Raw genomic sequence first — 26,162 nt, 5'->3', positions numbered from 1 at the left:
ATCTCTTACCGAATCAGGATGTGACAAAGATGCAATTGATAAAACGGAAATAATTGCTTACTTTTATCATCAGCTAATGGACGTCTTGACATCGTTAAATATTTAATTGAAACCGGATTTGACAAGAACTGGCGTAATAAAACTAATGGAGATAGTCCTATTTTTCGTGCATCACAAAATGGCCATCTTGAAGTGGTTAAATATCTGAAAAGTATCGATGTGATATTACATGTTGTATTTTAATTGCGTCAGAAAATGGTCATCTTAATGTAGTTAAATATCTTATTTAATCTCTGCTTAATGTCAATGGAATAGACATTCCTTGTATGACACCTTTTCCTGTTATAGGAAACTGTGGTAGTAAAAACCAGATATAAGTTTTTGTATTATAGCTCATATCGTTTATACTAAACTCAGTCGGACATCCAAACATAATGAAACCTGCTCTAGTTGCAGCACATGTTACATCCGTCTTAAAGTATTAAATAAGTCAACAAAACCTGTTGGTGGTATATCTGAGTAAGTATCTTCAAAGAAGTATTTTTTACCATTCACAACAACAAAGTCCTTCTGGTGTCAAAAGAGCAAAACAGGCTTTAGTCGTCATCGTGTTTAAGGTCAGTTTACAATATCGTCCTTGAGGACTTTGTAAGTTTGTTGTTATAGAATTATATGACTCAGGGTTTTTAGTCGTAATAGTATAAACCACTATGTCTTCTGCCATTTTTTACTTAGCAAGTAAATTTTAATGAAATGTTGTGGTCGTCAAATATTTTTATGACGTCTGGGAAACTATATTTTAAGTTCAACGTTTCACCTCCTTTCATAACGTATATCTTGTCAATGACATTATATGAAACACCACAGCAACTAATGTCGGGTTCTATTTCTTTGATGTTTATATCATCTGCCTCTGTCAAAAGTTTCAAATAGTTCTTTCAAATTTCATGAGGTGCGATGACATATGAGTTCATTTTTACAGGGTTGTGTTCGACCAAGTTTAACATTATACTTAAAGCTTGACAAATCTTCTCTGAGTTTGAAGTTTGTCTTTCAGTTGTTGGTAGTCATTTCGAATATCTGCAACAGAACTTAAGTCTCTGCTAACTTCAGGGTATGTTGGTTGTTCTTTTACAGGAACTATTGTTATACCATCTTCGTCTTCGTATGGTTTCCCACTTCAACATCTCTTTCTTTGACATTGACACAACACTTTGACTGTTTTGTTTGAGTTGGTGAATTTAACTTCACATCTGCCACCGCATTAAACCTTTTGAAACACTTACGCTTCTATTTTTCGGAAATGACATTTTACTTAGAATAAAAAGATGGACGTATTTGAGTATCTCTTCGAATTGAAGCAGAACAAAGTTTACACACACAAACAATACAAATACATTGACAGAATATAGTTCTTTATACAAACAATGGTAAATGTTATAGAATAGCAATATTTGCTGAACCAAAATATTTCCATAAAGCAAAGAAAGTTGGTATAACCGAGATGGTGAAAGTTCTTGACGTTGACAAAAATATAACAACAAAAACTGACCGATATTTCTAAAGGAAAGTTTATCTTACAATTTTATGTCAAAACTGGCGTACTGTCAATATTTGACGGAGAGAAGTCAGTTCAAGAACAACTTACTGACCTGCTGCCAAAATCTGCTCGATGGAAGCTGTCGTTATGCCAATCTGAGGAGCCCCAGCAGGTTTCATCGAACGAATTTTCAAAAGAGCATCTTCCGTGAAAAGTGCTATTGGTTTTGTAAACTTCTTTGCTTTCAATTCATCTGGACCGTCTCTGTCACCAGTATATTGTATTTGAACTGTACCAACAGTTGAAATACCACCCATAAAGTCTTCTGAGTCAGCAAATGGAATGCCAAGCCAAAAGTTTGAACGGTCTCCATTTGTATATTGAGTTTTTGACTTCCTGTATGGGTCCATACTTTCACATATGGCATAATAGAACTTTGCATTTCAGGGTTAATGGTTGTTGTGAAGTTGTTGTTAAAGTTCATAGCATCTAATGTCAAGTTGTATGACCTCATATCCTCAACTGTAGAATATTCTTCTCTTGGATAATATTTGCCATCTATGTTTATATGATATTTAATACCGGGGTTGTAGAAACAAATAGTCATTTATAGTTCGTCTGAACAGTACAAACATAGTATCTGCATGTTTCATTGCAGTTGTTAAAGCAATATCTGTTCTTGCACCTGGGTCAGCACTTTGGTTTCCAACTTCACCTGCAAAGTCTTTGACAGATATTTGGTGTATAGGGAACATAAGTGGAACTGCAATATATTTGGCAGCTAAAGCATTTGAAATATCTGGGTCCAACATATAGACTGCAAGTCTGCTTTCTATTCTCTTGCATTCAAACTTTTCGCATGTAAACTTAACTGGGTCCCAAGCAGTTCCAGCAGCATTGAAATAATAGTTTACTTCAGTGTTGAGGTTTGAGAAACCAAAGTCTAAGTCAACTTTGTCTTTGCAAAAGTCGGCGAATGACATTTTATTTGTTCCCACTACTTCTGTAATAGTGAATGGGTCTTGTGTTGGTGCAATGACTAAGTTATTTTTGCTTGGGGTAAGTTCGATAGAAATTTTTCCTGCCCAGTTTGGCAAGTATCTTAAAAACCTGAAGATGAGGAAAGATGACAAAGGAACTCTAAGTTTCAGTTTTACTTTAGTGGCAGCAGTTCCATCTGAACCAGAAAGGTTAACATAAACTCCTGGAACGTTAGGGTCAAGTCTTCTTATTTTCTCAATAGTTGCATACTGGTCTGTTTGTTCTCTAGCTTGTGGTTTGTACTGAGTTTCTCAAAGCGAACCATTCATAGTTTGCCCATGTTACTGTTTGAACTAAGTCAGAGTTAGAATATATCTTATATCCCATGAAAACTTCTGGAGCATATTGGTATCGACATAGACAATCCATTGCAACCTTTTCTTGTCAGACAACTTGGCAGAAGGTTTTATTTCAATGTCTTGTTCCACGTATAAGAATGAGTTGTCAATAGAAATAATTATGAAACCTGTCGCAAGCAATATCTACTGTTGTTGAAGAACCTTCTCCAACTCACCTACGTTTCCATAAGAAACAGCAGTTGTATATTCGTAAGTTCCAGGAACTATTTCTGACCTTCTAAATGGCATTGTCGCATTCGTTATACCATTCGGAAACATTTCCATTCATAGCATCCAAAACTGTTGGCGTTATATTCTGAGCGGCGTACATTTCATATGAGTAAAAATATAGAATAGTTGGATTTATATGTCATAATAGAACCCACGTGGACCAAGCTTTACTTTCTTCCTGACTGAGTTTTTAACTCTTCTTTTTCCTTTCATTGCCACTACTTTCACTAGATGAAGTTACTTCTTCACTACTTTCACTTTGTTCTACTCTTCTTCTTTGGTGTCGCTTTGTTGTAACTTGCCCTCTGCTTCAAGTTGTTGCATCTTTGCCTCATGTTCACCTAGTATGTTGTAAATTTCCCATGTCCTTTTTGCCTTTGGGCTCTGGTCGCCCATCTCAGGTACCCTATATCCTAGAAGAGTTTGTCATAGTTTGTATTTGAGTCTTCGCGTATTGTTTGCATGACTCTTTCCTGAGTTTCCGGTTCAAGCTCTTCAAACAGAGCCTGTCCATATGGAATAAGCTCGTTTCCAAATATATGTTTTTGTAAGCCATTCTGGTTTTCTTTCCATGTTACCAACTATATCTTTTGTGAATGGGAAAGCTTTTACCCAATCTTTCAGTCTTGCGTCGTTTATTTCTGTAGTTGGTTTTATTTTGTCAAGGAACATGTTTTTCAATACTAACATTTCATTTTGGTACTGTCCATTTGAGTTTCTTAAATATTCATCCTTCTCATTTCATTGTCTGCAAAGTAAGTTTTTATGACATTTTGTAAACTTTCGTTTGCAAGGTCATGTACAATAGGTTCTCTTCCTTCGCCCTCCCTAACTTTCTTTCTAAACTCTTCACCAAATATACCATCTCTATGGTTCTGTGTAGTTCTTTGAGATAAATGTTTTAGAACGTCAGGTGTTATATTTCCATCAGCCATGTTCATTTCATACTGGTCCAAAATATCTGCATGTTTCATATCTTTCAATGGCATTAAAGCCGCGCTGAAAATACCAGCTATATCTGGTTCACCATTGACTTCCATTGCGTCTACAACTTCTTGGAATTGTGGTTGTAAGTTTATGAACCACCTATCCGGGTTAGCTTTATGACCCCATCTCATTGTAGTTCCATCGTCTGCAGAAACAAAAGTAGGTTTGTTTCCATCTTGGTTAGGTTCTGAATGAACTTTAAACAATGTTTCATTTCTATATGTTTTCTTGAAATTTAACCTTTTATTTTCACCGAGTTCATCCGAAGATTGAACGTTAAATGCTCGTAAGTAAAAAGGGTTGTTGTATTTGTGTACATTTTCTTTCAGTACTTCCATTCTATGCTGAATATTTTCATCTGGTGTTGGAGTCTTTTGTATGTCGGCAAACATTTTTCGATATTCTTCTACTATGTCAGCCGAATTTTTTTTAGACTCTTGGAAATATTCCATATTCTCGCATACTCTTGTTGAGGGTCAAGATTTTTCGGCTGTTCCAAATCTTCATCTAGTTCTGTGAAGTTAGTTTCCAAAGGAGTGACTTGTTCGTTTCCTTCAGGCTCTTCTAGCTGTTGTTGCTGAACTATTTCTTCCATGTCTGGTTGTATCTGAACTAGTTCTTCCTGTGGAGTTTCTTGTACCTCATCTGCTGGCATTTCATATATTCCGAGACCGTTTTCAACAATTTCCCTATCTACGTCATCCGCATTCATAAGCTTTTGTTCTTTCGTTCCGTCTCTATTTTTTACGCGTTTCATGACGAAAGTTGAATTGTCATTTAGCTCTGACATCAAATATCTCGGAGTAAATTCATCCATGTCATTTGGATGATATGCTATTAAATCATATCCTTAGCGAGCTTGTATTTTCCAGGTTTGAGATTATATCCGTTTTGGTGCTGAGCCATAAAGCTAAATAGGTCCGGGTCAGTATTCCATCCTTGAACTTTCTAATAGCTTCTTTATATCTGTCACTAAAGTCAATACTATCTGGGAAACCACACTCTTCTTTAAGCATTTTTAAGAATTCTTGGTTTCCTTGTTCTCTACTTCTTTTATGTCCTTGCTCTGTTTGTGGTTGTTGTTGTGCAGGGTTTTGAACTGTTGGTTGTGGTGCAGTGTTTTGAACTGTTGGTTGTGGTGCAGTGTTTTGAACTGTTGGTTGTTGTGTTGGTTGTTGTGTTGGTTTTGGTGCATGCCTGTGTCTGTGTCCATGTGACGATGTAAATGTTTAGGTAGTCCTGGTGCAGGTGCTTCTCTTGGAGGGTTTGGTGGTATATAATAAGTTCCACCAGCTGGCAACATATGTTCCATCTGCAGCATAATGTCCTACCTGACTTTTCGTTCTTAAGAAAGCATTTACTAGGTCTGTTTTGGTCTGTTGTAACTCTTTTTCTTGACTTTTCACAACAGTTGCTCTAACGGCGTCATAGGCACTTTGAACTGCCTGTCTCGTTGCTGCATCTGTTATTTTCGTCATATTTTGTGCTACTTCTTTTAACTCTTTGTCGAAACCTTCAGACTTCAGTTTCTTTCCAGATGAGAAGTCGTTCACTTGTTTCACCTTACTATGAAGAGCTTCGAAAGCGTTCTTAAAGTCAGCATTTGTTAAAGCTTCATTTGAACTATCTTCATCCGCTTGTATTTTTGTCCTTATTGACCCTATGAGTTGGGCTGCTTTAGCGTTGGCTTGGGCATCTAACCAGTCATTGTTAGCTTTTATATATTCTGCGCTTTTCATTGCCTTTTGCATGGCTGCGTCGTTATTTTTACTTTCTTGTGCTAAGTTTTCATACTGTACGGTTTGGTTTTGCAACTGTAAAAAGTTTTTCTGCCTTTACATTTGCTTCAACTTCTTTTTATACTCATCGCTATCCATATATGTCTTCAGGGCTTTTTGTTTTATCTCTTCATCTTTCAGTATTTTATATTGAGTAGTATGGTTTTTCAAATTTATGACATCTTGTTCCATTTTTGCTACTTCTGCTGCTTTTTCTGACACTTTTTTCGCATATTCCTCTGTACTTAGTTCTTTCAGTTGTTCTTCTTTCTTCTTTTTCTCTACGTTTAACTCATTGAGTTTCTTTGTGTGTCTGTCATATTCTAGTTTCTTTTCGTTTTCACTTATTTGTTTCTGTATGTCTATGTTTGACTTTTTTGACATCTGTTATTTGATTTTTGAGTGAACTCAAATTCATTTGACTTTGAGGGTTTATAAGCTGTTCCGTCTGCAGCTCCACCATCAGCCTGCCATTTTCGCTAAAAGTGCCGCTCTTAAACCTCCACTCTGTGCACCAATAACTCGGTTTAAAAGCATAGGGTTGCTTGACATTTGTTGCAACATAGTGGGGTCATTCATCATTTGTTGTTGCAACTGTTGTTGTGGTGTCAGTTTTACTATTGGATGTTTCAATGCTCTCTTCCTCTTACGTATATTCTTACGTAGCTTACGTGGCATTTTAAGTGAAGTTAAAAACATTTACGATGAAGAAGTTTCGACAAAGCATTTACGAAGAAATCATGAAAATTCAAGAGGTGAGAAACAGGTGAGAAAACGGGTGACATCTCACCTCTTCACCTAAATTATATTTTTGGGTCATTTACGCTCATTACGATGAAATCATGACAAAACATTTACGATGAAGAAGTCTTGACAAAACATTTACGAAGAAGTCTTGACAAAACATTTACGAAGAAATCTTGACAAATTCAAGAGGGTAGAAAAGAGGTTAGAAAAGAGGTTATATCTAACCTTCTACCCTAACATTATTTTTGTCTGATTTTACGAAGAAGTCTTGACAAAACATTTACGAAGAAGTCTTGACAAAACATTTACGAAGAAGTCTTGACAAAACATTTACGAAGAAGTCTTGACAAAACATTTACGAAGAAGTCTTGACAAAACATTTACGAAGAAGTCTTGACAAAACATGAAAACATATATAATTTGTGAAAAGCTCCTGGAAGACCTCCGAATAAAAACTTCATTTATGTGGGCTAGAAGGCACGAAGTGCCTGGAAGGTCACCCCAAGAAAAAAAAAACTTCATTATACTCATTCATCCTCAGGGCTAGAAGGCACGAAGTGCCTGGAAGCCCCACTACCTTTTTTTTTTTTTTTTTTTTTTTTTTTTTTTTTTTTTTTTTTTTATTTGCAGCGATAATTCCTTGAAAAAAATTCCAAAAAAATTTCAAAAACGAAAAAACGAAAATAATTCCGTATATTTTTTATTCCGAAATTTCTAAAAAGTTTACCATTGCAGCGGATTCCATGCGGATTTACCATCGGTTACCGTATGAACAGGCCTAGTTAATTGGAGGCGTGCTGAACCGTTGGGTGGAAATTGAATACCCACACTTCAGCATGGACCCTTCTGATGGAGATAGACCCAACATGTATATGGATGAATATTAGGACATTAGGTATAGATGAACATATATAGGAATGAGGACCACCTTGGGTCAGCATCAGATATCGAATTTTAGAACCATCTAATTTTCATTCAATATTCTATAGGTGCAATGTATGTTTCCGATATATAAAGGTTTGATAATAGTTAGGTCTCAATATAGATCTTTGGTCCCAATTTATATTATGAATATCATCAATTTGTGTGTTTTTAACATTATATATTAGTATTGTGTTGATATAATGCTATATTATGTAGTGGTAGGTGTGTCTTGATATAAATTATGTTATTGATCGGGATATGAGTACAAATGCAAGTTATCCCGGGGTGAGGTCAGGGCTATCGCGTCCTAATTCATAGGAAGGGTTATCATGCCTAGTATGTGTGTGCTGTGCTATCCGTTTGTCCATTGGATGGCACAGCACACACAATCACAAGACAAAACCTCGAAGCGAGGAACAGTTCTTGTAAGGATGTGGTAACTATATACCTATCCTTACAAGAACTTGTATAGTGGAGCAATGTTTCGAATTGCTCCACTTTTCCTCCCATCGAGGTTATCCCGAGGTGAAGTCATAGCAATGGGGCTCATATTGATGGTGCACCATTGCTATGACTTGCACCTTCGTATGGTACTATCCATTATGAATTTTGAAATAATTTTGCAATTGAAATAATCTTAAATTTAACAAAAAAGGCCGAGAAGGGGGTCCTTTCTCAAGGTCAGGGCCCCTTCTAGTCTTTCTGGTGTCGGAAGGAGTGGCTTTTGCCAGTATTGCCGCTCCTTCCGGCATCATCTTTGCATTTCGCAATTGTCGCGGCAAGTGCATTCTGGCACCACAGGTGCACTTGCCGCGACATATGATTGCGAGTGTCTGCTGCTCAGCCCCGGATTCGCAGCAGACACTCGCAATGCGAACCAAAGTTCGCCAGAAAGACCGGGAAGGGGGTCCTTTCTCAAGGTCAGGGCCCCCTTCTAGTCTTTCTAGAACTGTAATTTGACTTATTTTGCCGAATCTCAGGGAAAACCGTCCGTGATTTGAACGATCTCCTGAGATTCGGCAAATTTGATTGTAAGCGAGGCTCTGGCCTTTGCTTGGGCCAGAGCCTGTATTTGTATGTCTTTCAGGGCCGAGTTCCTGCGAGACGTCGACATGATCGACGATCATCGCAGAACTCGGCCCTGAGGATGAATTTTGCAGGCTCTGGCCTTTGCTTGGGCCAGAGCTTCGTATTTTCTACTTCCCAGGGCCGGATTCCACTCCTGCCGCCCGGGATAAGGGCGGCATTTGGGAAAGCCGGCCCTGGGGAATGTAAGCCATGCCCTGGCCTTTGCTATGGCCAGAGCCTGTATTTGCATGTCTTTCAGGGCCGAGAAGAGAGGAGATCGCCAATGATGTGGACGATCTCCCTCAAACTCGGCCCTGCGGATTGTATTTACAAGCTCTGGCCTCGGAAAAGGCCAGAGCTTCGTATGGACGTTCTCTCGGGACTGGATTCCTCTCCGGCCGCCCCGAATCAGGGCGGTCTTTGAGGAAGCCGGCCCCGAGGATTGTTTGCGAAGCTCTGGCTTTTCCTGAGGCCAGAGCTTGTGATTTTCGTTCAAAGCCAAGTTCCTCTCGGATCAGGCCTAATGAGGACGACCGTCGAGGAACTTGGCTCTGAGGGGATGAATTGTTGGCTCTGGCCTCGATGAAGGCCAGAGTTTTGAATGGAATGTTTTGATGGGATGAGCCTATGAGCAGTAAGCTCGTCCCATCAAAACATTCGTTTAAAAATTGAATTAAAAATTATCGTATGCATTCAAAAATTAAAACAATTAATATGTATAATATTATTATGTAATAATAATAGAATAAAATATATATAAAATTATGTAAAATTTTCAAAAAATATTGGAAAATGGAATTTTGAAAGAAAAAATAGGAGTTTGTATATGAAAAATTGATATTAGAAAAAATCTAGATTAGTAGAGTTAGATTATTTAGAATTTAAATGAGAAATGAATTATAAAAAAGGAAGATTAGAAAGAATTGTATATTTATAATTTAATAAAATGAAGGAATCGAACTAAGGAGTTTACAATTACAATACAATAGGACAATATATTGTAATTGTAAACTCCTTTCGAGAAACGATTTTCGAATGTGACATTCGTGCCACAAAGTGAAAGCTTTTCTCGAAAGGAGTTTACAATTACAATACAATAGGACAATATATTGTAATTGTAAACTCCTTTCGAGAAACGATTTTCGAATGTGACATTCATGTCAAACAATTAAGCAAATTTCTTATCTGAGTACATGTATGCAGGGTTCCATGGAAAGACCCTGCATATATGCACTCAGATCGGAAACTTTGTTCACGATGTCACATTGCGGAACAAAAGTGGACAATATTCCCGATCTGAGTACATGTATGCAGGGTGCCATGGAAAGACCCTGCATATATGCACTCAGATCGGAAACTTTGTTCACGATGTCACATCGTGGAACAAAAGTGGACAATATTCCCGATCTGAGTACATGTATGCAGGGTGCCATGGAAAGACCCTGCATATATGCACTCAGATCGGAAACTTTGTTCACGATGTCACATCGTGGAACAAAAGTGGACAATATTCCCGATCTGAGTACATGTATGCAGGGTGCCATGGAAAGACCCTGCATATATGCACTCAGATCGGAAACTTTGTTCACGATGTCACATCGTGGAACAAAAGTGGACAATATTCCCGATCTGAGTACATGTATGCAGGGTGCCATGGAAAGACCCTGCATATATGCACTCAGATCGGAAACTTTGTTCACGATGTCACATTGCGGAACAAAAGTGGACAATATTCCCGATCTGAGTACATGTATGCAGGGTGCCATGGAAAGACCCTGCATATATGCACTCAGATCGGAAACTTTGTTCACGATGTCACATCGTGGAACAAAAGTGGACAATATTCCCGATCTGAGTACATGTATGCAGGGTGCCATGGAAAGACCCTGCATATATGCACTCAGATCGGAAACTTTGTTCACGATGTCACATCGTGGAACAAAAGTGGACAATATTCCCGATCTGAGTACATGTATGCAGGGTGCCATGGAAAGACCCTGCATATATGCACTCAGATCGGAAACTTTGTTCACGATGTCACATCGTGGAACAAAAGTGGACAATATTCCCGATCTGAGTACATGTATGCAGGGTGCCATGGAAAGACCCTGCATATATGCACTCAGATCGGAAACTTTGTTCACGATGTCACATCGTGGAACAAAGGTGGACAATATTCCCGATCTGAGTACATGTATGCAGGGTGCCATGGAAAGACCCTGCATATATGCACTCAGATCGGAAACTTTGTTCACGATGTCACATTGCGGAACAAAAGTGGACAATATTCCCGATCTGAGTACATGTATGCAGGGTGCCATGGAAAGACCCTGCATATATGCACTCAGATCGGAAACTTTGTTCACGATGTCACATCGTGGAACAAAAGTGGACAATATTCCCGATCTGAGTACATGTATGCAGGGTGCCATGGAAAGACCCTGCATATATGCACTCAGATCGGAAACTTTGTTCACGATGTCACATTGCGGAACAAAAGTGGACAATATTCCCGATCTGAGTACATGTATGCAGGGTGCCATGGAAAGACCCTGCATATATGCACTCAGATCGGAAACTTTGTTCACGATGTCACATCGTGGAACAAAAGTGGACAATATTCCCGATCTGAGTACATGTATGCAGGGTGCCATGGAAAGACCCTGCATATATGCACTCAGATCGGAAACTTTGTTCACGATGTCACATCGTGGAACAAAAGTGGACAATATTCCCGATCTGAGTACATGTATGCAGGGTGCCATGGAAAGACCCTGCATATATGCACTCAGATCGGAAACTTTGTTCACGATGTCACATCGTGGAACAAAAGTGGACAATATTCCCGATCTGAGTACATGTATGCAGGGTGCCATGGAAAGACCCTGCATATATGCACTCAGATCGGAAACTTTGTTCACGATGTCACATTGCGGAACAAAAGTGGACAATATTCCCGATCTGAGTACATGTATGCAGGGTGCCATGGAAAGACCCTGCATATATGCACTCAGATCGGAAACTTTGTTCACGATGTCACATCGTGGAACAAAAGTGGACAATATTCCCGATCTGAGTACATGTATGCAGGGTGCCATGGAAAGACCCTGCATATATGCACTCAGATCGGAAACTTTGTTCACGATGTCACATCGTGGAACAAAAGTGGACAATATTCCCGATCTGAGTACATGTATGCAGGGTGCCATGGAAAGACCCTGCATATATGCACTCAGATCGGAAACTTTGTTCACGATGTCACATCGTGGAACAAAAGTGGACAATATTCCCGATCTGAGTACATGTATGCAGGGTGCCATGGAAAGACCCTGCATATATGCACTCAGATCGGAAACTTTGTTCACGATGTCACATCGTGGAACAAAAGTGGACAATATTCCCGATCTGAGTACATGTATGCAGGGTGCCATGGAAAGACCCTGCATATATGCACTCAGATCGGAAACTTTGTTCACGATGTCACATCGTGGAACAAAAGTGGACAATATTCCCGATCTGAGTACATGTATGCAGGGTGCCATGGAAAGACCCTGCATATATGCACTCAGATCGGAAACTTTGTTCACGATGTCACATCGTGGAACAAAAGTGGACAATATTCCCGATCTGAGTACATGTATGCAGGGTGCCATGGAAAGACCCTGCATATATGCACTCAGATCGGAAACTTTGTTCACGATGTCACATTGCGGAACAAAAGTGAGAGCAAACCGAACATTTTAACCACACTATAAGTTTATGTAAGGATAAAAATATAAATTCCCTGTCCTTGCACAAACTGTTGCTCGCTACGAAGTTTTGCTTTGTGATTGCGCGTGCAGAATCATTTTAAGCACATTTCAATAGCACAGAGCACATATAATATATGAATAAAACAATTTCATAACCTCATAATATAAAAATAAATGTTTTGAGTTCGCCATAAATTATGCATTCCCATTATTTTGGACCTATATACTTATTCCTAATAATATATATTATAACTCATATAGTACCCCTCATATCTACTGTGATAATATAAAAAAACGATTTCTGTGTTAAGATATAATTTATCTCACATATCAAACTATGGATTTAACCTATAATAACACAAGAAACATATAATATATACATATGTTTATATGCGCACATGACAATTAGGTCTATATTAGATAATTTTTCGTTCACAATAATCTTATATATCTGACCAAAAACTCAGATTTGCCTGAGAGTTACTGAGGATAATCTCATATGTATCCTCTATCTTCCTGCTTAACCCTAGGCTCTAAGTCTTTCATTTTTATATGTATGCTGAACCTCGGGTATTCAATTTTTCCCAACGGTTCAGCACGATACTAGTTAATTGCGCCTGCATATATTTCTGCTGGAACTAACAAAAATGCAAGGGATAATAATGGAAGTACTGCACTCGCCCTTGCAAAACCTAATGTAAGAAATTATCTAATGTCTATAGGTGCCAAATAAATCTAAATATAATAAAAAGTTATCTTCTCAGAAAGTCTGACGTTAGTCCTCTATAAATTGTTAAATCACCATAAGAACTTAAGTAATTATTATGAATAAAGTTGATTAAATTTATGAGAAAAATTTCATTATAATAATTTCCATACTTTAATGGAAGCAATTCATCCTCATACAAAATGATAGAACTCTCCATGATGATGAAGATCAAGCATGTTTAATAGCTTTGTCTATGAATACCCTATATATAAACTTTATTTATAATTTACAATATAAAAATTAGAAGAATGGAGAAGTTGTTAACCATTTCTCGAATGCCTGCTTTGCAACTGATAACTGAGAAGAATCTGTAATGAATACTCTCATAGCTGTTTCAGCAAAGTAAGCAGGAACAATGGCACTGATATCTTCTGGCTGTAAATTAATAATTTCTTCGCAACCAGGTTTCCAAAATGGAACTTCAAGCAATGGATGCTTGTTCTTGCTAATTCCATACCTAAACTTGAGAGGAATGACCTTGAAAATCGACGAATCTAAGTTCATTGTAGCTGCAATATCATCTCCAATCTTAGAAGGAGGTAATTGAGAATATGTTTCGCCTTGAACGTTTCCAGGTCTGACACGAAGCTCGCCAACACATTTATAAAGTCTACGGTAGCGGATATCCATGGCTATCTTTTGGGCTTCTGGTCCAAATTGACCTAATTCAGCAAGGAAAATGATTCTGTCATCGTATTTACAGTATTCTTTAGGATCTTTGATGAGCTCTGCAAAGTTGAGGTGCTCGTTGATGTACTGGAACATATTTTCAATCATGGCACCGATAGAAAGTGCAACACGATGCTTGTAAACACGATTATGCATATCATTTCTATTAAAGAATAAGCGCTCGATTGTAGGTATTTCGGATAGTCTCCAGGAGAGTTTGCCTTGAGTAATTCTGCAATTAACGATTAATCTGTCGTATTCGAACTTAGAAATATGAAGAGTTCTATTCATATCGCGTGCAAGGTAGTCAAACTTGTCAATATCAATGTCAAACTTCTTGTCAGCGATGATATGGAATAACCATTTTGGATAATCACCATATTCTTCGCCCTTGATAGCAGCACAGGCAGCCTCAATTATATCAGATGGTATTCCTACATTATATGTCTTGACAATATAACGTAAAATTTCACCTCCCATTTCTTCATGATCCCATGTAGGGCATGACGGGCGAACGATCTCGTCAAATAAATGACTGTAAGGGCCATGACCTAAATCATGGCAAAGAGAAGCAATAACAACAATTTGTTTGTATTCGGGCTTAATATTAAGTTCTGGCTGGGTTTGTTCGAAATGTTCCATTAATGTTGATGCAAGATGAGCACATCCTAAGCAATGCTCAAATCTTGAATGGTTTGCACTTGGAAAAACGTATTGAACTGGACCAAGCTGTGCAACATATCTTAATCTCTGATATTCAGGTGTATCGATAATAGGCCAGCAATATGATGGGATATTTAATGGACCGTATATTTGATCCTGTGGTGAATGAGTTCTTGCACTCATAATTGATAATTAAACGTATAAATAATCCTTCAAAATCTTGCTGAGTGTGGAAGAAATTTTGAGTCTTTTCTTCCCACACTTTGGTATTTTTTAGTTAAAGATCTAGACTATCAGTGAGTGAATCACAGCTGGCAATATGCTAGCCTTTTTGGTTTCAATCCAATAAATTTATTTGGTATGGTAACAATGCATGATATCTTTCCTTAATATATAAATAATGCTGCTATTTCTATCTGTCTTATTAATTGGCCACAAAGGCTGATTTAGATAATGAATAAAATAAGAGATAAGAACAACTGGATTATTGTTTATTTAATATATGCATTAAAGGCTAGTTCTAAAGGAATAGTATCGAAAATATGAAATTTCATGATGAGTAATATTTGAGCCTCAATACTCAGAATCCGATAGAATAATCGAACAAATGATATTAACTTTATTAGCATCTGCAGCAAATGATCAGATATTCATTGTATGATGCCAATAAAACTAATATCAGAATCAAATCACCGCTTCCTGTCTCGATTGAAGAAAATAAATACACTTTTGATTATCCTTGCGATGATTCTTCCTTATGCACTGATTATTTCATTCGCCTGTCTCCTGGCTTCTATAAATTCGAATTGTATGGAGCATCAGGAGGGAGTTATACTGGCGAAGTCTCGACACATCATTATGAAAATGGTGTATGTATGGATGAGAACTTCGTAAAACTTTTTAATGGGAATACAAAATGCCGTCCAAATCTTGATTCCGGAGGAGCCGGTGGCTATGTTAGCGGCTTGGTTAACATCAAGCATTTTTTGCAAATATATGCCACTATTGGCGGTAGTGGGAAATATATTGCAATTCCAAATTTGCCAACCATTAAAGGCAGCTTCATAAAGGCTAACATGGTTCCTGGTGGATATGGCGGTGGCGGAAGTTCGGCAGGCTATTCTGGTGGGTCAGCAAGTGGTGGCGGCCAAACTTCTGTCAAATTTTTGGAAAATACCCTTTACCATCGCGTGATCGTGTGCGGCGGTGGTGGAGGGGCTGATGACTATAAAGATTGGGATTCTAGAGGTGGTTCTGGCGGTGGTCTTGTCGCTCAAGGATGGTGGACTAACAAAGTTTATGAGGGTCGTTATCTCGCAAATTCATCTTTCGGATTTACATTTGGCAGCGGAGAAGCTGCACCTGTAGGAACTTCTAAAAATCCTCAAGGAGTTCGAAACCCAGTCAATGGCCTAGATGAATGCGGAGCTGGTGGTGGCTGGTTCGGTGGTTTTTCGAGTATTCATGGTAACGGCGGCTGTGGAGGCGGAAGTTCTTGGGTTTTGACTAAGAGTGCTTATATACCTCCTGGTGATATTGAATCTCGTGATGAGTTTTATGAGAATAAAGTTACAAGGAAATATAATTTTAATAAAAACTCCGAATATTTGTTTTCTGAGGTTCAGCATGCTCCAGGAATATGGCAAGGAAATGGACGGCTAATAATTACTTTTCTTCGATATGGCTTTATTAATAGTTGTCTATTGAGGCCCTATATCATGAATTATCTACTTGGATATTTTATTTTAATATGTTAAGTAAACATATTATTATCAATATAAGCTATAATATTATGATTCTTCCAACATTATATAAATATATGGAATCATATGAATTTTTCTTAAAAGAAATTAGCTTGATGACAATTAATTCATAATATGCTTTCATTAGCAAAAGTTTCGGCAGATTTCTAGTGGTTTTTGAAGTAATTTTTTCGAAATTTATCCATGATGTGAAAGGTGAAACCGGTTATATTTAAAAACGACATATATGCATCATTTTGCATGCGATGAATCGACAAAATGAGACTTGAAAAAAACCTTATCATTCAGAATTTTTTGCGAAATGTGCTTTGAAAGGTTCGAAAATTGCTACCGTATCGTTTATATAAGTTCAAATAATATCGACAATAATATTCTCAATTTTTCGAAGAGTTATCGCTCTCAAATTTTATCTTGTTGATTTTTTCTACTGAAAATTTGACATTCGCGAATATTCGCTGTTATTCGTTTTTCAAACTGAAGTACAGAGATGGATTATCGATTCGAAGAAATATATACAGGATTCATGGACTATATGAATGCCTATGCTAGTCCAAAGCTAATTTGGACAATAATTGGAGCCGCATTCGCTTTTGTCTCAATAATTGCGATTACACCAGAGCCATACGAAGTCTACAAAAATAGAACGAACTTCGGGTTATCACCTCTATTTACTTTTGCCGACCATATTAGTATGTGGCTACTTGTTCAAAACTTTTTGTGTTTGAATTACCATGAACTAGTTGGAATTTTCCAGCATGACTTTTCTGAAACATTTCCAACATTAATCGTTTTTGTGGAGTTTATTGGACAATGGATAAGCTTTATGCCGACAGTGTTCATGATGCTACACTATGATGATAGAGAGCACAATAAATTCAATACACCTTCAAAGAAATTCATATCAAAATTGATAAATAACGGCTTAGTTATATTAAACATTACAATAGTCATCACAATGCTCATGGTATGGTTAATAGTTGGAATAGTTAATAGTTTCGAGTGTGCGTTCATCAACTACTATGGTCAGGTTTGCGGATTTGTTTCCACACTACTTGTATTCATTCAATACGTCCCACAGTTTATAGTAACAATTAAGATCAGAGATAATGGATCTTTATCACTTCTAATGCTCGAAATATTAGGTCCTACAGAAATTATGAATGGCATTTATATGGCTGTCGTTCTTAAAGAAGGCTGGTCCACATATCTTGCAAGTTTTGCAGAAGGTGCTTTTCAACTTACACTTCTTCTTTTATGTGCTTTGTTCAAATTATATAATAAAATCAAAAAGCCAGAACCAAACTTCCCGGATTTATCATCGACTGTTTTATCACCAATCATTCCAGTAAATATACCATGATTTGACTTATTTCCTCAATTTCTTTTTTAGATTTGGAATCTTCTAGTAAAGAGTCTATATTTTTATTATTTAAAAAAAAAAAAAAAAGGTAGTGGGGCTTCCAGGCACTTCGTGCCCTCTAGCCCCGGAGAAACTAGAGGAGGAATGATACAAAGACCAGATGAAAAAAATAAAAATATTATAATAAAATTAAATTTTTAGTCTTAAATTGTTTTTTTTTTATTCGGTATATTCTGAATCTTGAATGTCTTGGAAATTTTCTTCTTCTTCACTCTCTGAGGTGAGGATTTCTTCGACTTCTTCTTCTTCGCTCTTTGAGGTGAGGATTTCTTCGACTTCTTCTTCGCCATTGGGAGCAACAAATCCTGCGATGAAAACTTTGTATATACCTTCTTGAGGAGTCTCTATGATGAAAGTCGTATTGTTGAGGAAATGGAACTCGACATCTTGAACAAATTGGCAACTGCTGTGTGTGAATTTTGCAATTGTGAGAGGCTTTCCTTTATAGCCCTTGGGAAAGCTTGAGATAGTTACTGTTCCTCCATATGGAACTCTGGCAGGAATATCTAAAGCAACAGTTGTTATAACGTGGAAATTGTCTTGAAATTCTGGTAAAGGTTGTATACAATATAACCGTTTTGACTGTCCTGGTTTAGTAAAAAAGTATACGTAAAAGGACCTTTCACCATGTTCATTCAATTCTTCCAAATAATTGTATGAATTTGGATATAAACGGACAAATTCAGCAATTTTAACTTCTTGTAAATGCTTCTGCAAGTTCTTTGGAAACAAGTGAATGAACTGGTCAATAGCTTGCAACGCTATGAGATTGGCAGTAACGGGTAAATATGAAGCAAACATGTCAACAAGTACGCCAGGGTCTTTGATTTCGTTTTCAAGAGGCTGAATGGCATCCATGACAGCTTGAAACATCTCGTTATAATCTCGATTGTCTTCTGAACCCCACTGTTCATTTAACTTATCTAACAATTCTAACCTTTTCTTTGCGTATTTTCTACGAACTTTCTCTGAAAGAGGAGTGTCGCTATCTTGTGTGTCTTGAATTTGAGACTTAAATTGTTTGCTAAAGGCGAGATAGCGTGTTTGCGACCTAGTGGTCATTGCAGAATGTGTTTCTGTATGTTCGATTGGATGTGTTTCTGTATTTTCGGGTGGTTGTGTTTCTGTATGTTCGATTGGAGTCTGATTGGTATGAACTTCTTCTGAAAATGCTTCTGTTCCGATAGTTGTTGTTGCCTGACCTGTTGGCTGAGCTGTTTCTTTGTGCAAATGCATATTGTCCAACAAATTGTCTTGAATTGTATGAGGAAGTTGCTTTGGTATTATAGGAGGTCGTAAGGGTTTTGAGAATGGTGAGACATAAGTTGTAGGAACTTTAACTGCAGAGGTAGTCGACGAATTGTTTGCGACACTTTTTCTTCCTTCCATTATGAAAAATAAACTGTTTTTTTCGGACTACTCATAGAAAAGTTTAAAATAAACGGTTTTTACCAACGGAGACCCCCTCTATTTTTTTATTTTATTTAATAGTTACCGTTGGCAAACCGTTCCATCTCAAATATTGAATGAACTATAAACGTTTTTTGTTTTCTATATATACTTTTTTGTCCAACGGTAAAACTTTTTACACAACGGTTTTTGAGAGTCGTCGCTGTTGACTTTTTTGTAGAGCACCCAAAATAGTATAACTTTGTCCGGACAAGTAAGGGTCTATCGTCGCTACAGGAAAAGTTACAGGCGTTCCAAGGAAGTATACTTTGAGAAGACTTTCCCCCTTATAGAATGAGATAGGACGGTTATTTTACAAAACTGACAACACTTTGACCGAGTAGTTTTTTGTGCTGAACAAAAAGTGTCATATAAACATCTGTCAAAAACCGTTTTTTACTTCACTTAAAATGCCACGTAAGCTACGTAAGAATATACGTAAGAGGAAGGGAGCATTGAAACATCCAATAGTAAAACTAACACCACAACAACAGTTGCAACAACAAATTATGAATGACCCCACTATGTTGCAACAAATGTCAAGCAACCCTATGCTTTTAAACCGAGTTATAGGTGCACAGAGTGGAGGTTTAAGAGCGGCACTTTTAGCGAAAATGGCAGGCTATGGTGGAGCTGCAGACGGAACAGCTTATAACCCTCAAAGTCAAATGAATTTGAGTTCACTCAAAAATCAAATAACAGATGTCAAAAAGTCAAACATAGACATACAGAAACAAATAAGTGAAAACGAAAAGAAACTAGAATATGACAGACACACAAAGAAACTCAATGAGTTAAACGTAGAGAAAAAGAAGAAAGAAGAACAACTGAAAGAACTAAGTACAGAGGAATATGCGAAAAAAGTGTCAGAAAAAGCAGCAGAAGTAGCAAAAATGGAACAAGATGTTATAAATTTGAAAAACCATACTACTCAATATAAAGTACTGAAAGATGAAGAGATAAAACAAAAAGCCCTGAAGACATATATGGATAGCGATGAGTATAAAAAAGAAGTTGAAGCAAATGTAAAGGCAGAAAAACTTTTACAGTTGCAAAACCAAACCGTACAGTATGAAAACTTAGCACAAGAAAGTAAAAATAACGACGCAGCATGCAAAAGGCAATGAAAAGCGCAGAATATATAAAAGCTAATAATGACTGGTTAGATGCCCAAGCCAACGCTAAAGCAGCCCAACTTATAGGGTCAATAAGGACAAAAATACAAGCGGATGAAGACAGTTCAAATGAAGCTTTAATGAATGCTGACTTTAAGAACGCCTTCGAAGCTCTTCATAGTAAGGTGAAACTAGTGAACGACTTCTCATCTGGAAAGAAACTGAAGTCTGAAGGTTTCGACAAACGAGTTAAGAGAAGTAGCACAAAATATGACGAAAATAACAGATGCAGCAACGAGACAGGCAGTTCAAAGTGCCTATGACGCCGTTAGAGCAACTGTTGTGGAAAGTCAAGAAAAAGAGTTACAACAGACCAAAACAGACCTAGTAAATGCTTTCTTAAGAACGAAAAGTCAGGTAGGACATTATGCTGCAGATGGAACATATGTGCCAGCTGGTGGAACTTATATACCAGCTGGTGGAACTTATATACTAGCTAGTGGAACTTATATACCACCAAACCCTCCAAGAGAAGCACCTGCACCAGGACTACCTAAAACATTTACATCGTCACATGGACACAGACACAGGCATGCACCAAAACCAACAAACAACCAACAACAACAACAACAGTTCAAAACACTGCACCACAACCAACAGTTCAAAACACTGCACCACAACCAACAGTTCAAAACACTGCACCACAACCAACAGTTCAAACACTGCACCACAACCAACAGTTCAAAACACTGCACAGCAACAACCACAAACAGAGCAAGGACATAAAAGAAGTAGAGAACAAGGAAACCAAGAATTCTTAAAAATGCTTAAGGAAGACTATGGTTACCCAGATACTCTTGACTTTAGTGACAGATATAAAGAAGCTATTAGAAAGTTCAAGGAAGGAAATACTGACCCGAACCTATTTAGCTTTATGGTTCAGCACCAAATGGGATATAATTTCAAACCTGGAAAATACAAGCTCGCTAAGGGATATGATTTAATAGCATATCATCCAAATGACATGGATGAATTTACTCCGAGATATTTGGTGTCAGAGATAAATGATAATTCAACTATCTTCATGAAACGCGTAAAAAATAGAGACGGAACGAAAGAAGAAAGGGTTATGAATGCGGATGGCTTAAATAGGGAACTTGTTAAAAACGGTCTCGGAATATATGAAATGCCAGCAGATGAGGTACAAGAAACTCCACAGGAAGAAGTTCAGATACAACCAGACATGGAAGAAATAGTTCAGCAACAACAGCTAGAAGAGCCAGAAGGAAACGAACAAGTCCCTCCTTTGGAAACTAACTTCACAGAACTAGATGAAGATTTGGAACAGCCGAAAAATCTTGACCCTCAACAAGAGTATGAGGAGAATATGGAATCTTTCCAAGAGTCTAAGAAAAATTCGGCTGACATAGTAGAAGGATATCGAAAAATGTTCACCGACATACAAAAGACTCCAACATCAGATGAAAATATTCAGCATAGAATGGAAGTACTGAAAGAAAATGTACGCAAATACAATAATCCTTTTTACTTACGACCATATAACGTTCAATCTTTGGCTGAACTCGGTGAAAATAAAAGGTTAAATTTCAACAAAACATATAGAAATGAAACATTGTTTAAAGTTCATTCAGAACCTAACCAAGATGGAAACAAACCTACTTTTGTTTCTGCAGACTATGGAACTACAATGAGATGGGGTCATAAAGCTAATCCGGATAGGTGGTTCATAAACTTACAACCACAATTCCAAGAAGTTGTAGACGCAATGGAAGTCAATGGTGAACCAGATATAGCTGGTATTTTCAGCGCGGCTTTAATGCCATTGAAAGATATGAAACATGCAGATATTTTGGACCAGTATGAAATGAACATGGCTGATGAAATATAACACCTGACGTTCTAGAACATTTATCTCAAAGAACTACACAGAACCATAGAGATGGTATATTTGGTGAAGAGTTTAGAAAGAAAGTTAGGGAGATAGAAGGAAGAGAACCTATTGTACATGACCTTGCAAACGAAAGTTTACAAAATGTCATAAAAACTTACTTTGCAGACAATGAACTGAGAAGGGATGAATATTTAAGAAAACTCAAATGGACAGTACCAAATGAAATGTTAGTATTGAAAACATGTTCCTTGACAAAATAAAACCAACTACAGAAATAAATGACGCAAGACTGAAACATTGGGTAAAAGCTTTCCCATTCACAAAAGATATTATTGGTAACATGGAAAGAAAACCAGAATGGCTACAAAAACATATATTTGGAAACGAGCTTATTCCATATGGACAAGCTCTGTTTGAAGAGCTTGAACCGGAAACTCAGGAAAGAGTCATGCAAACAATACGCGAAGACTCAAATACAAACTATGACAAAATCTTTCTAGGATATTGGTTACCTGAGATGGGCGACCAGAGCCCAAAGGCAAAAAGGACACGTGAAATTTACAACATACTAGGTGAACATGAGGCAAAGATGCAACAACTTGAAGCAGAGGGCAAGTTACCAAAAGCGACACCAAAGAAGAAGAGAAGAGTAGAACAAAGTGAAAGTAGTGAAGAAGTAACTTCATCTAGTGAAAGTAGTGGCAATGAAGGAAAAAGAAGAGTTAAAAACTCAGTCAGGAAGAAAGTAAAGCTTGGTACGAGTGGGTTCTATTATGACACATAAATTCAACTATTCTATATTTTTACCCATATGAAATGTACGCCGCTCAGAATATAACGCCAACAGTTTTGGATGCCATGAACGGAAATGTTTCCGAATGGTATAACGAATGCGACAATGCCATTAGAAGGTCAGAAATAGTTCCTGGAACTTACGAATATACAACTGCTGTTTCTTATGGAAACGTAGGTGAGTTTGGAGAAGGTTCTTCAACAACAGTAGATATTGCTTGCGACAGGTTTCATATTATTTCTATTGACAACTCATTCTTATACGTGGAACAAGACATTGAAATAAAACCTTCTGCCAAGTTGTCTGACAAGAAAGGTTGCAATGGAATTTTCTATGTCGGATACCAATATGCTCCAGAAGTTTTCATGGGATATAAGATATATTCTAACTCTGACTTAGTTCAAACAGTAACATGGGCAAACTATGAATGGTTCGCTTTGAGAAACTCAGTACAACCACAAGCTAGAGAACAAACAGACCAGTATGCAAATATTGAGAAAATAAGAAGACTTGACCCTAACGTTCCAGGAGTTTATGTTAACCTTTCTGGTTCAGATGGAACTGCTGCCACTAAAGTAAAACTGAAACTTAGAGTTCCTTTGTCATCTTTCCTCATCTTCAGGTTTTTAAGATACTTGCCAAACTGGGCAGGAAAAATTTCTATCGAACTTACTCCAAGCAAAAATAACTTAGTCATTGCACCAACACAACACAGACCCATTCAGCATTACTGTAGCTGGAACTGGTGGAGCCAAGTTCTGTGACTTTTGCAAAGACAAAGTTGACTTAGACTTTGGTTTCTCAAACTTCAACAATGAAGTAAACTATTATTTCAATGCTGCTGGAACTGCTTGGGACCCAGTTAAGTTTACATGCGAAAAATTTGAATGCAAGAGAATAGAAAGCAGACTTGCAGTCTATATGTTGGACCCAGATATTTCAAATGCTTTAGCTGCCAAATATATTGCAGTTCCACTTATGTTCCCTATACACCAAATATCTGTCAAAGACTTTGCAGGTGAAGTTGGAAACCAAAGTGCTGACCCAGGTGCAAGAACAGATATTGCTTTAACAACTGCAATGAAACATGCAGATACTATGTTTGTACTGTTCAGACGAACTATAAATGACTATTCTTGTTTCTACAACCCCGGTATTAAATATCATATAAACATAGATGGCAAATATTATCCAAGAGAAGAATATTCTACAGTTGAGGATATGAGGTCATACAACTTGACATTAGATGCTATGAACTTTAACAACAACTTCACAACAACCATTAACCCTGAAATGCAAAGTTCTATTATGCCATATGTGAAAGTATGGACTCATACAGGAGGTCAAAAAACTCAATATACAAATGGAGACCGTTCAAACTTTTGGCTTGGCATTCCATTTGCTGACTCAGAAGACTTTATGGGTGGTATTTCAACTGTTGGTACAGTTCAAATACAATATACTGGTGACAGAGACGGTCCAGATGAATTGAGAGCAAAGAAGTTTACAAAACCAATAGCACTTTTCACGGAAGATGCTCTTTTGAAGATTCGTTCGATGAAACCTGCTGGGGCTCCTCAGATTGGCATAACGACAGCTTCCATCGAGCAGATTTTGGCAGCAGGTCAGTAAGTTGTTCTTGAACTGACTTCTCTCCGTCAAATATTGACAGTACGCCAGTTTTGACATAATATTGTAAGATAAACTTACCTTTAGAAATATCTGTAAGTTTTGTTGTTATATTTTTGTCTGCTTCAAGAACTTTCACCATTTCAGTTATACCAACTTTCTTTGCTTTATGGAAATATTTTGGTTCAGCAGATATTGCTATTCTATAACATTTACCATTGTTTGTATAAAGAACTATTCTGTCAATGTATTTGTATTGTTTGTGTGTGTAAACTTTGTTTTGCTTCAATTCGAAGAGATACTCGAATACGTCCATCTTTTTATTCTAAGTAAAATGTCATTTCCGAAAAATAAAAGCGTAAGTGTTTCAAAAGGTTTAATGGCGGTGGCAGATGTGAAGTTAAATTCACCAACTCAAACAAACAGTCAAAGTGTTATTGTCAATGTCAAAGACAGAGATGTTGAAGTGGGGAAACCATACGAAGACGAAGATGGTATAGCAATTGTTCCTGTAAAAGAACAACCAACATATCCTGAAGTTAGCAGAGACTTAAGTTCTGTTGCAGATATTCGAAACGACTACCAACAACTTAAAGACAAACTTCAAACTCAGGAGAAGATTTGTCAAGCTTTAGGTATAATGTTAAACTTGGTCGAACACAACCCTGTAAAAGTGAACTCATATGTCATTGCACCTCATGAAGTTTTGAAAGAACTATTGAAACTTTTGACAGAGGCAGACGATATAAACATCAAAGAAATAGAACCCGACATTAGTTGCTGTGGTGTTTCATATAATGTCATTGACAAGATATACGTTATGAAAGGAGGTGAAACGTTGAACTTAAAGTATAGTTTCCCAGACGTCATAAAAAATATTTGACGACCACAACATTTCATTAAAATTTATTTGCTAAGTAAAAATGTCAAAACTTCTTGAAAGATGTTTGAAGAAAAATAATATAGACTTTATTTCATGTAAAGGACTTTACACACTTTTGAACGATATGAAAGACCCTGTTTTGTTTGTTCGTGTAGACAAAGGAAAGTTCTATGTCTTTACAAAATATTTGAACTTCTTAGACAGAGAACTTCAAGAAACGCCATGTGAAAGTTTAGATGAAGTTCTTCTCCACTTTCAGAAAAACTTTTAAATATATATAAATGGCAGAAGATATAATGGTTTATACTATTACGACTAAAAACCCTGAGTCATATAATTCTATAACAACAAACTTACAAAGTCCTCAAGGACGATATTGTAAACTAACTTTAAACACAATGACGACTAAAGCCTGTTTTGCTCTTTTGACACCAGAAGACTTTATTGTTGTGAATGGTAAAAAATACTCCTTTGAAGATACTTACTCAGATATACCACCAACAGGTTTTGTTGACTTATTTAATACTTTAAGTACGGGTGTAACATGTGCTGCAACTAGAGCAGGTTTCATTATGTTTGGATGTCCGACTGAGTTTACTATAAACGATATGAGCTATAATACAAAACTTATTTCTGGTTTTTACTACCAACAGTTTCCTATAACAGGAAAATGTCATACAAGGAATGTCTA

General features: G+C 37.2%; 12 protein-coding genes and 4 pseudogenes across 16 annotated transcripts, besides 2 other annotated features; 12 read left to right on the top strand and 4 right to left on the bottom strand.

Annotated features, from left to right (window-relative positions):
• Nucleotides 1-2,118: 2,118 nt before the first annotated feature.
• Nucleotides 2,119-7,270: a mobile genetic element.
• Nucleotides 3,932-4,849, bottom strand: TVAGG3_0782970 (annotated as a pseudogene). Its single transcript has one exon. A coding segment is annotated over exon 1 (918 nt).
• On the bottom strand, nucleotides 6,411-6,593 carry TVAGG3_0782960 (protein of unknown function, DUF4106 family; the record flags this gene model as incomplete). Its single annotated transcript, XM_051246418.1, has 1 exon — nucleotides 6,411-6,593. A coding segment is annotated over one exon (183 nt), but the record flags the coding sequence as incomplete, so codon positions are not given.
• A 2,567-nt stretch (nucleotides 7,271-9,837) lies between the features above and the next one.
• TVAGG3_0782940 lies at nucleotides 9,838-10,365 on the top strand (annotated as a pseudogene). The gene has a single exon. A coding segment is annotated over exon 1 (528 nt).
• Nucleotides 10,366-10,466: 101 nt separating this feature from the next.
• TVAGG3_0782930 (uncharacterized protein) lies at nucleotides 10,467-11,412 on the top strand (the record flags this gene model as incomplete). The annotated part of the gene is made up of 1 exon (XM_001279990.1): nucleotides 10,467-11,412. A coding segment is annotated over one exon (946 nt), but the record flags the coding sequence as incomplete, so codon positions are not given.
• Nucleotides 11,413-11,576: 164 nt separating this feature from the next.
• On the top strand, nucleotides 11,577-12,398 carry TVAGG3_0782920 (uncharacterized protein; the record flags this gene model as incomplete). The annotated part of the gene is made up of 1 exon (XM_001284688.1): nucleotides 11,577-12,398. The coding sequence occupies one exon, from the start codon at nucleotides 11,577-11,579 to the stop codon at nucleotides 12,396-12,398; it is 822 nt and encodes a 273-aa protein (XP_001284689.1).
• Nucleotides 12,399-13,336: 938 nt separating this feature from the next.
• On the bottom strand, nucleotides 13,337-14,695 carry TVAGG3_0782910 (dGTPase protein; the record flags this gene model as incomplete). The annotated part of the gene is made up of 1 exon (XM_001297991.1): nucleotides 13,416-14,690. One exon carries the CDS (start codon nucleotides 14,688-14,690, stop codon nucleotides 13,416-13,418), a length of 1,275 nt encoding a protein of 424 aa, XP_001297992.1.
• Nucleotides 14,696-14,986: 291 nt separating this feature from the next.
• Nucleotides 14,987-16,264, top strand: TVAGG3_0782900 (glycine-rich protein family; the record flags this gene model as incomplete). The annotated part of the gene is made up of 1 exon (XM_001297992.2): nucleotides 15,146-16,264. One exon carries the CDS (start codon nucleotides 15,146-15,148, stop codon nucleotides 16,262-16,264), a length of 1,119 nt encoding a protein of 372 aa, XP_001297993.1.
• A 538-nt stretch (nucleotides 16,265-16,802) lies between these two features.
• TVAGG3_0782890 (PQ loop repeat-containing protein) lies at nucleotides 16,803-17,630 on the top strand (the record flags this gene model as incomplete). The annotated part of the gene is made up of 1 exon (XM_001297993.1): nucleotides 16,803-17,630. One exon carries the CDS (start codon nucleotides 16,803-16,805, stop codon nucleotides 17,628-17,630), a length of 828 nt encoding a protein of 275 aa, XP_001297994.1.
• A 71-nt stretch (nucleotides 17,631-17,701) lies between these two features.
• Nucleotides 17,702-26,162: part of a mobile genetic element that runs on past the window's edge.
• On the bottom strand, nucleotides 17,850-18,926 carry TVAGG3_0782880 (attachment subunit-related family; the record flags this gene model as incomplete). The annotated part of the gene is made up of 1 exon (XM_051246417.1): nucleotides 17,850-18,926. The coding sequence occupies one exon, from the start codon at nucleotides 18,924-18,926 to the stop codon at nucleotides 17,850-17,852; it is 1,077 nt and encodes a 358-aa protein (XP_051081892.1).
• TVAGG3_0782870 (protein of unknown function, DUF4106 family) lies at nucleotides 19,550-19,979 on the top strand (the record flags this gene model as incomplete). Its single annotated transcript, XM_051246416.1, has 1 exon — nucleotides 19,550-19,979. A coding segment is annotated over one exon (430 nt), but the record flags the coding sequence as incomplete, so codon positions are not given.
• TVAGG3_0782860 lies at nucleotides 20,395-21,413 on the top strand (annotated as a pseudogene). Its single transcript has one exon. A coding segment is annotated over exon 1 (1,019 nt).
• On the top strand, nucleotides 21,498-22,426 carry TVAGG3_0782850 (annotated as a pseudogene). Its single transcript has one exon. A coding segment is annotated over exon 1 (929 nt).
• Nucleotides 22,756-22,950, top strand: TVAGG3_0782840 (protein of unknown function, DUF4106 family; the record flags this gene model as incomplete). Its single annotated transcript, XM_051246415.1, has 1 exon — nucleotides 22,756-22,950. The coding sequence occupies one exon, from the start codon at nucleotides 22,756-22,758 to the stop codon at nucleotides 22,948-22,950; it is 195 nt and encodes a 64-aa protein (XP_051081890.1).
• TVAGG3_0782830 (uncharacterized protein) lies at nucleotides 22,983-23,440 on the top strand (the record flags this gene model as incomplete). The annotated part of the gene is made up of 1 exon (XM_051246414.1): nucleotides 22,983-23,440. A coding segment is annotated over one exon (458 nt), but the record flags the coding sequence as incomplete, so codon positions are not given.
• On the top strand, nucleotides 24,181-24,591 carry TVAGG3_0782820 (protein of unknown function, DUF4106 family; the record flags this gene model as incomplete). Its single annotated transcript, XM_051246413.1, has 1 exon — nucleotides 24,181-24,591. The coding sequence occupies one exon, from the start codon at nucleotides 24,181-24,183 to the stop codon at nucleotides 24,589-24,591; it is 411 nt and encodes a 136-aa protein (XP_051081888.1).
• Nucleotides 25,753-26,090, top strand: TVAGG3_0782810 (uncharacterized protein; the record flags this gene model as incomplete). The annotated part of the gene is made up of 1 exon (XM_051246412.1): nucleotides 25,753-26,090. A coding segment is annotated over one exon (338 nt), but the record flags the coding sequence as incomplete, so codon positions are not given.

The sequence above is a fragment of the Trichomonas vaginalis genome, chromosome VI (genome assembly GCF_026262505.1).
Source record: "Trichomonas vaginalis G3 chromosome VI, whole genome shotgun sequence".
Classification (NCBI taxonomy): Eukaryota; Parabasalia; order Trichomonadida; family Trichomonadidae; genus Trichomonas; species Trichomonas vaginalis.
This window is presented reverse-complemented; position numbering and strand designations above follow the sequence as displayed.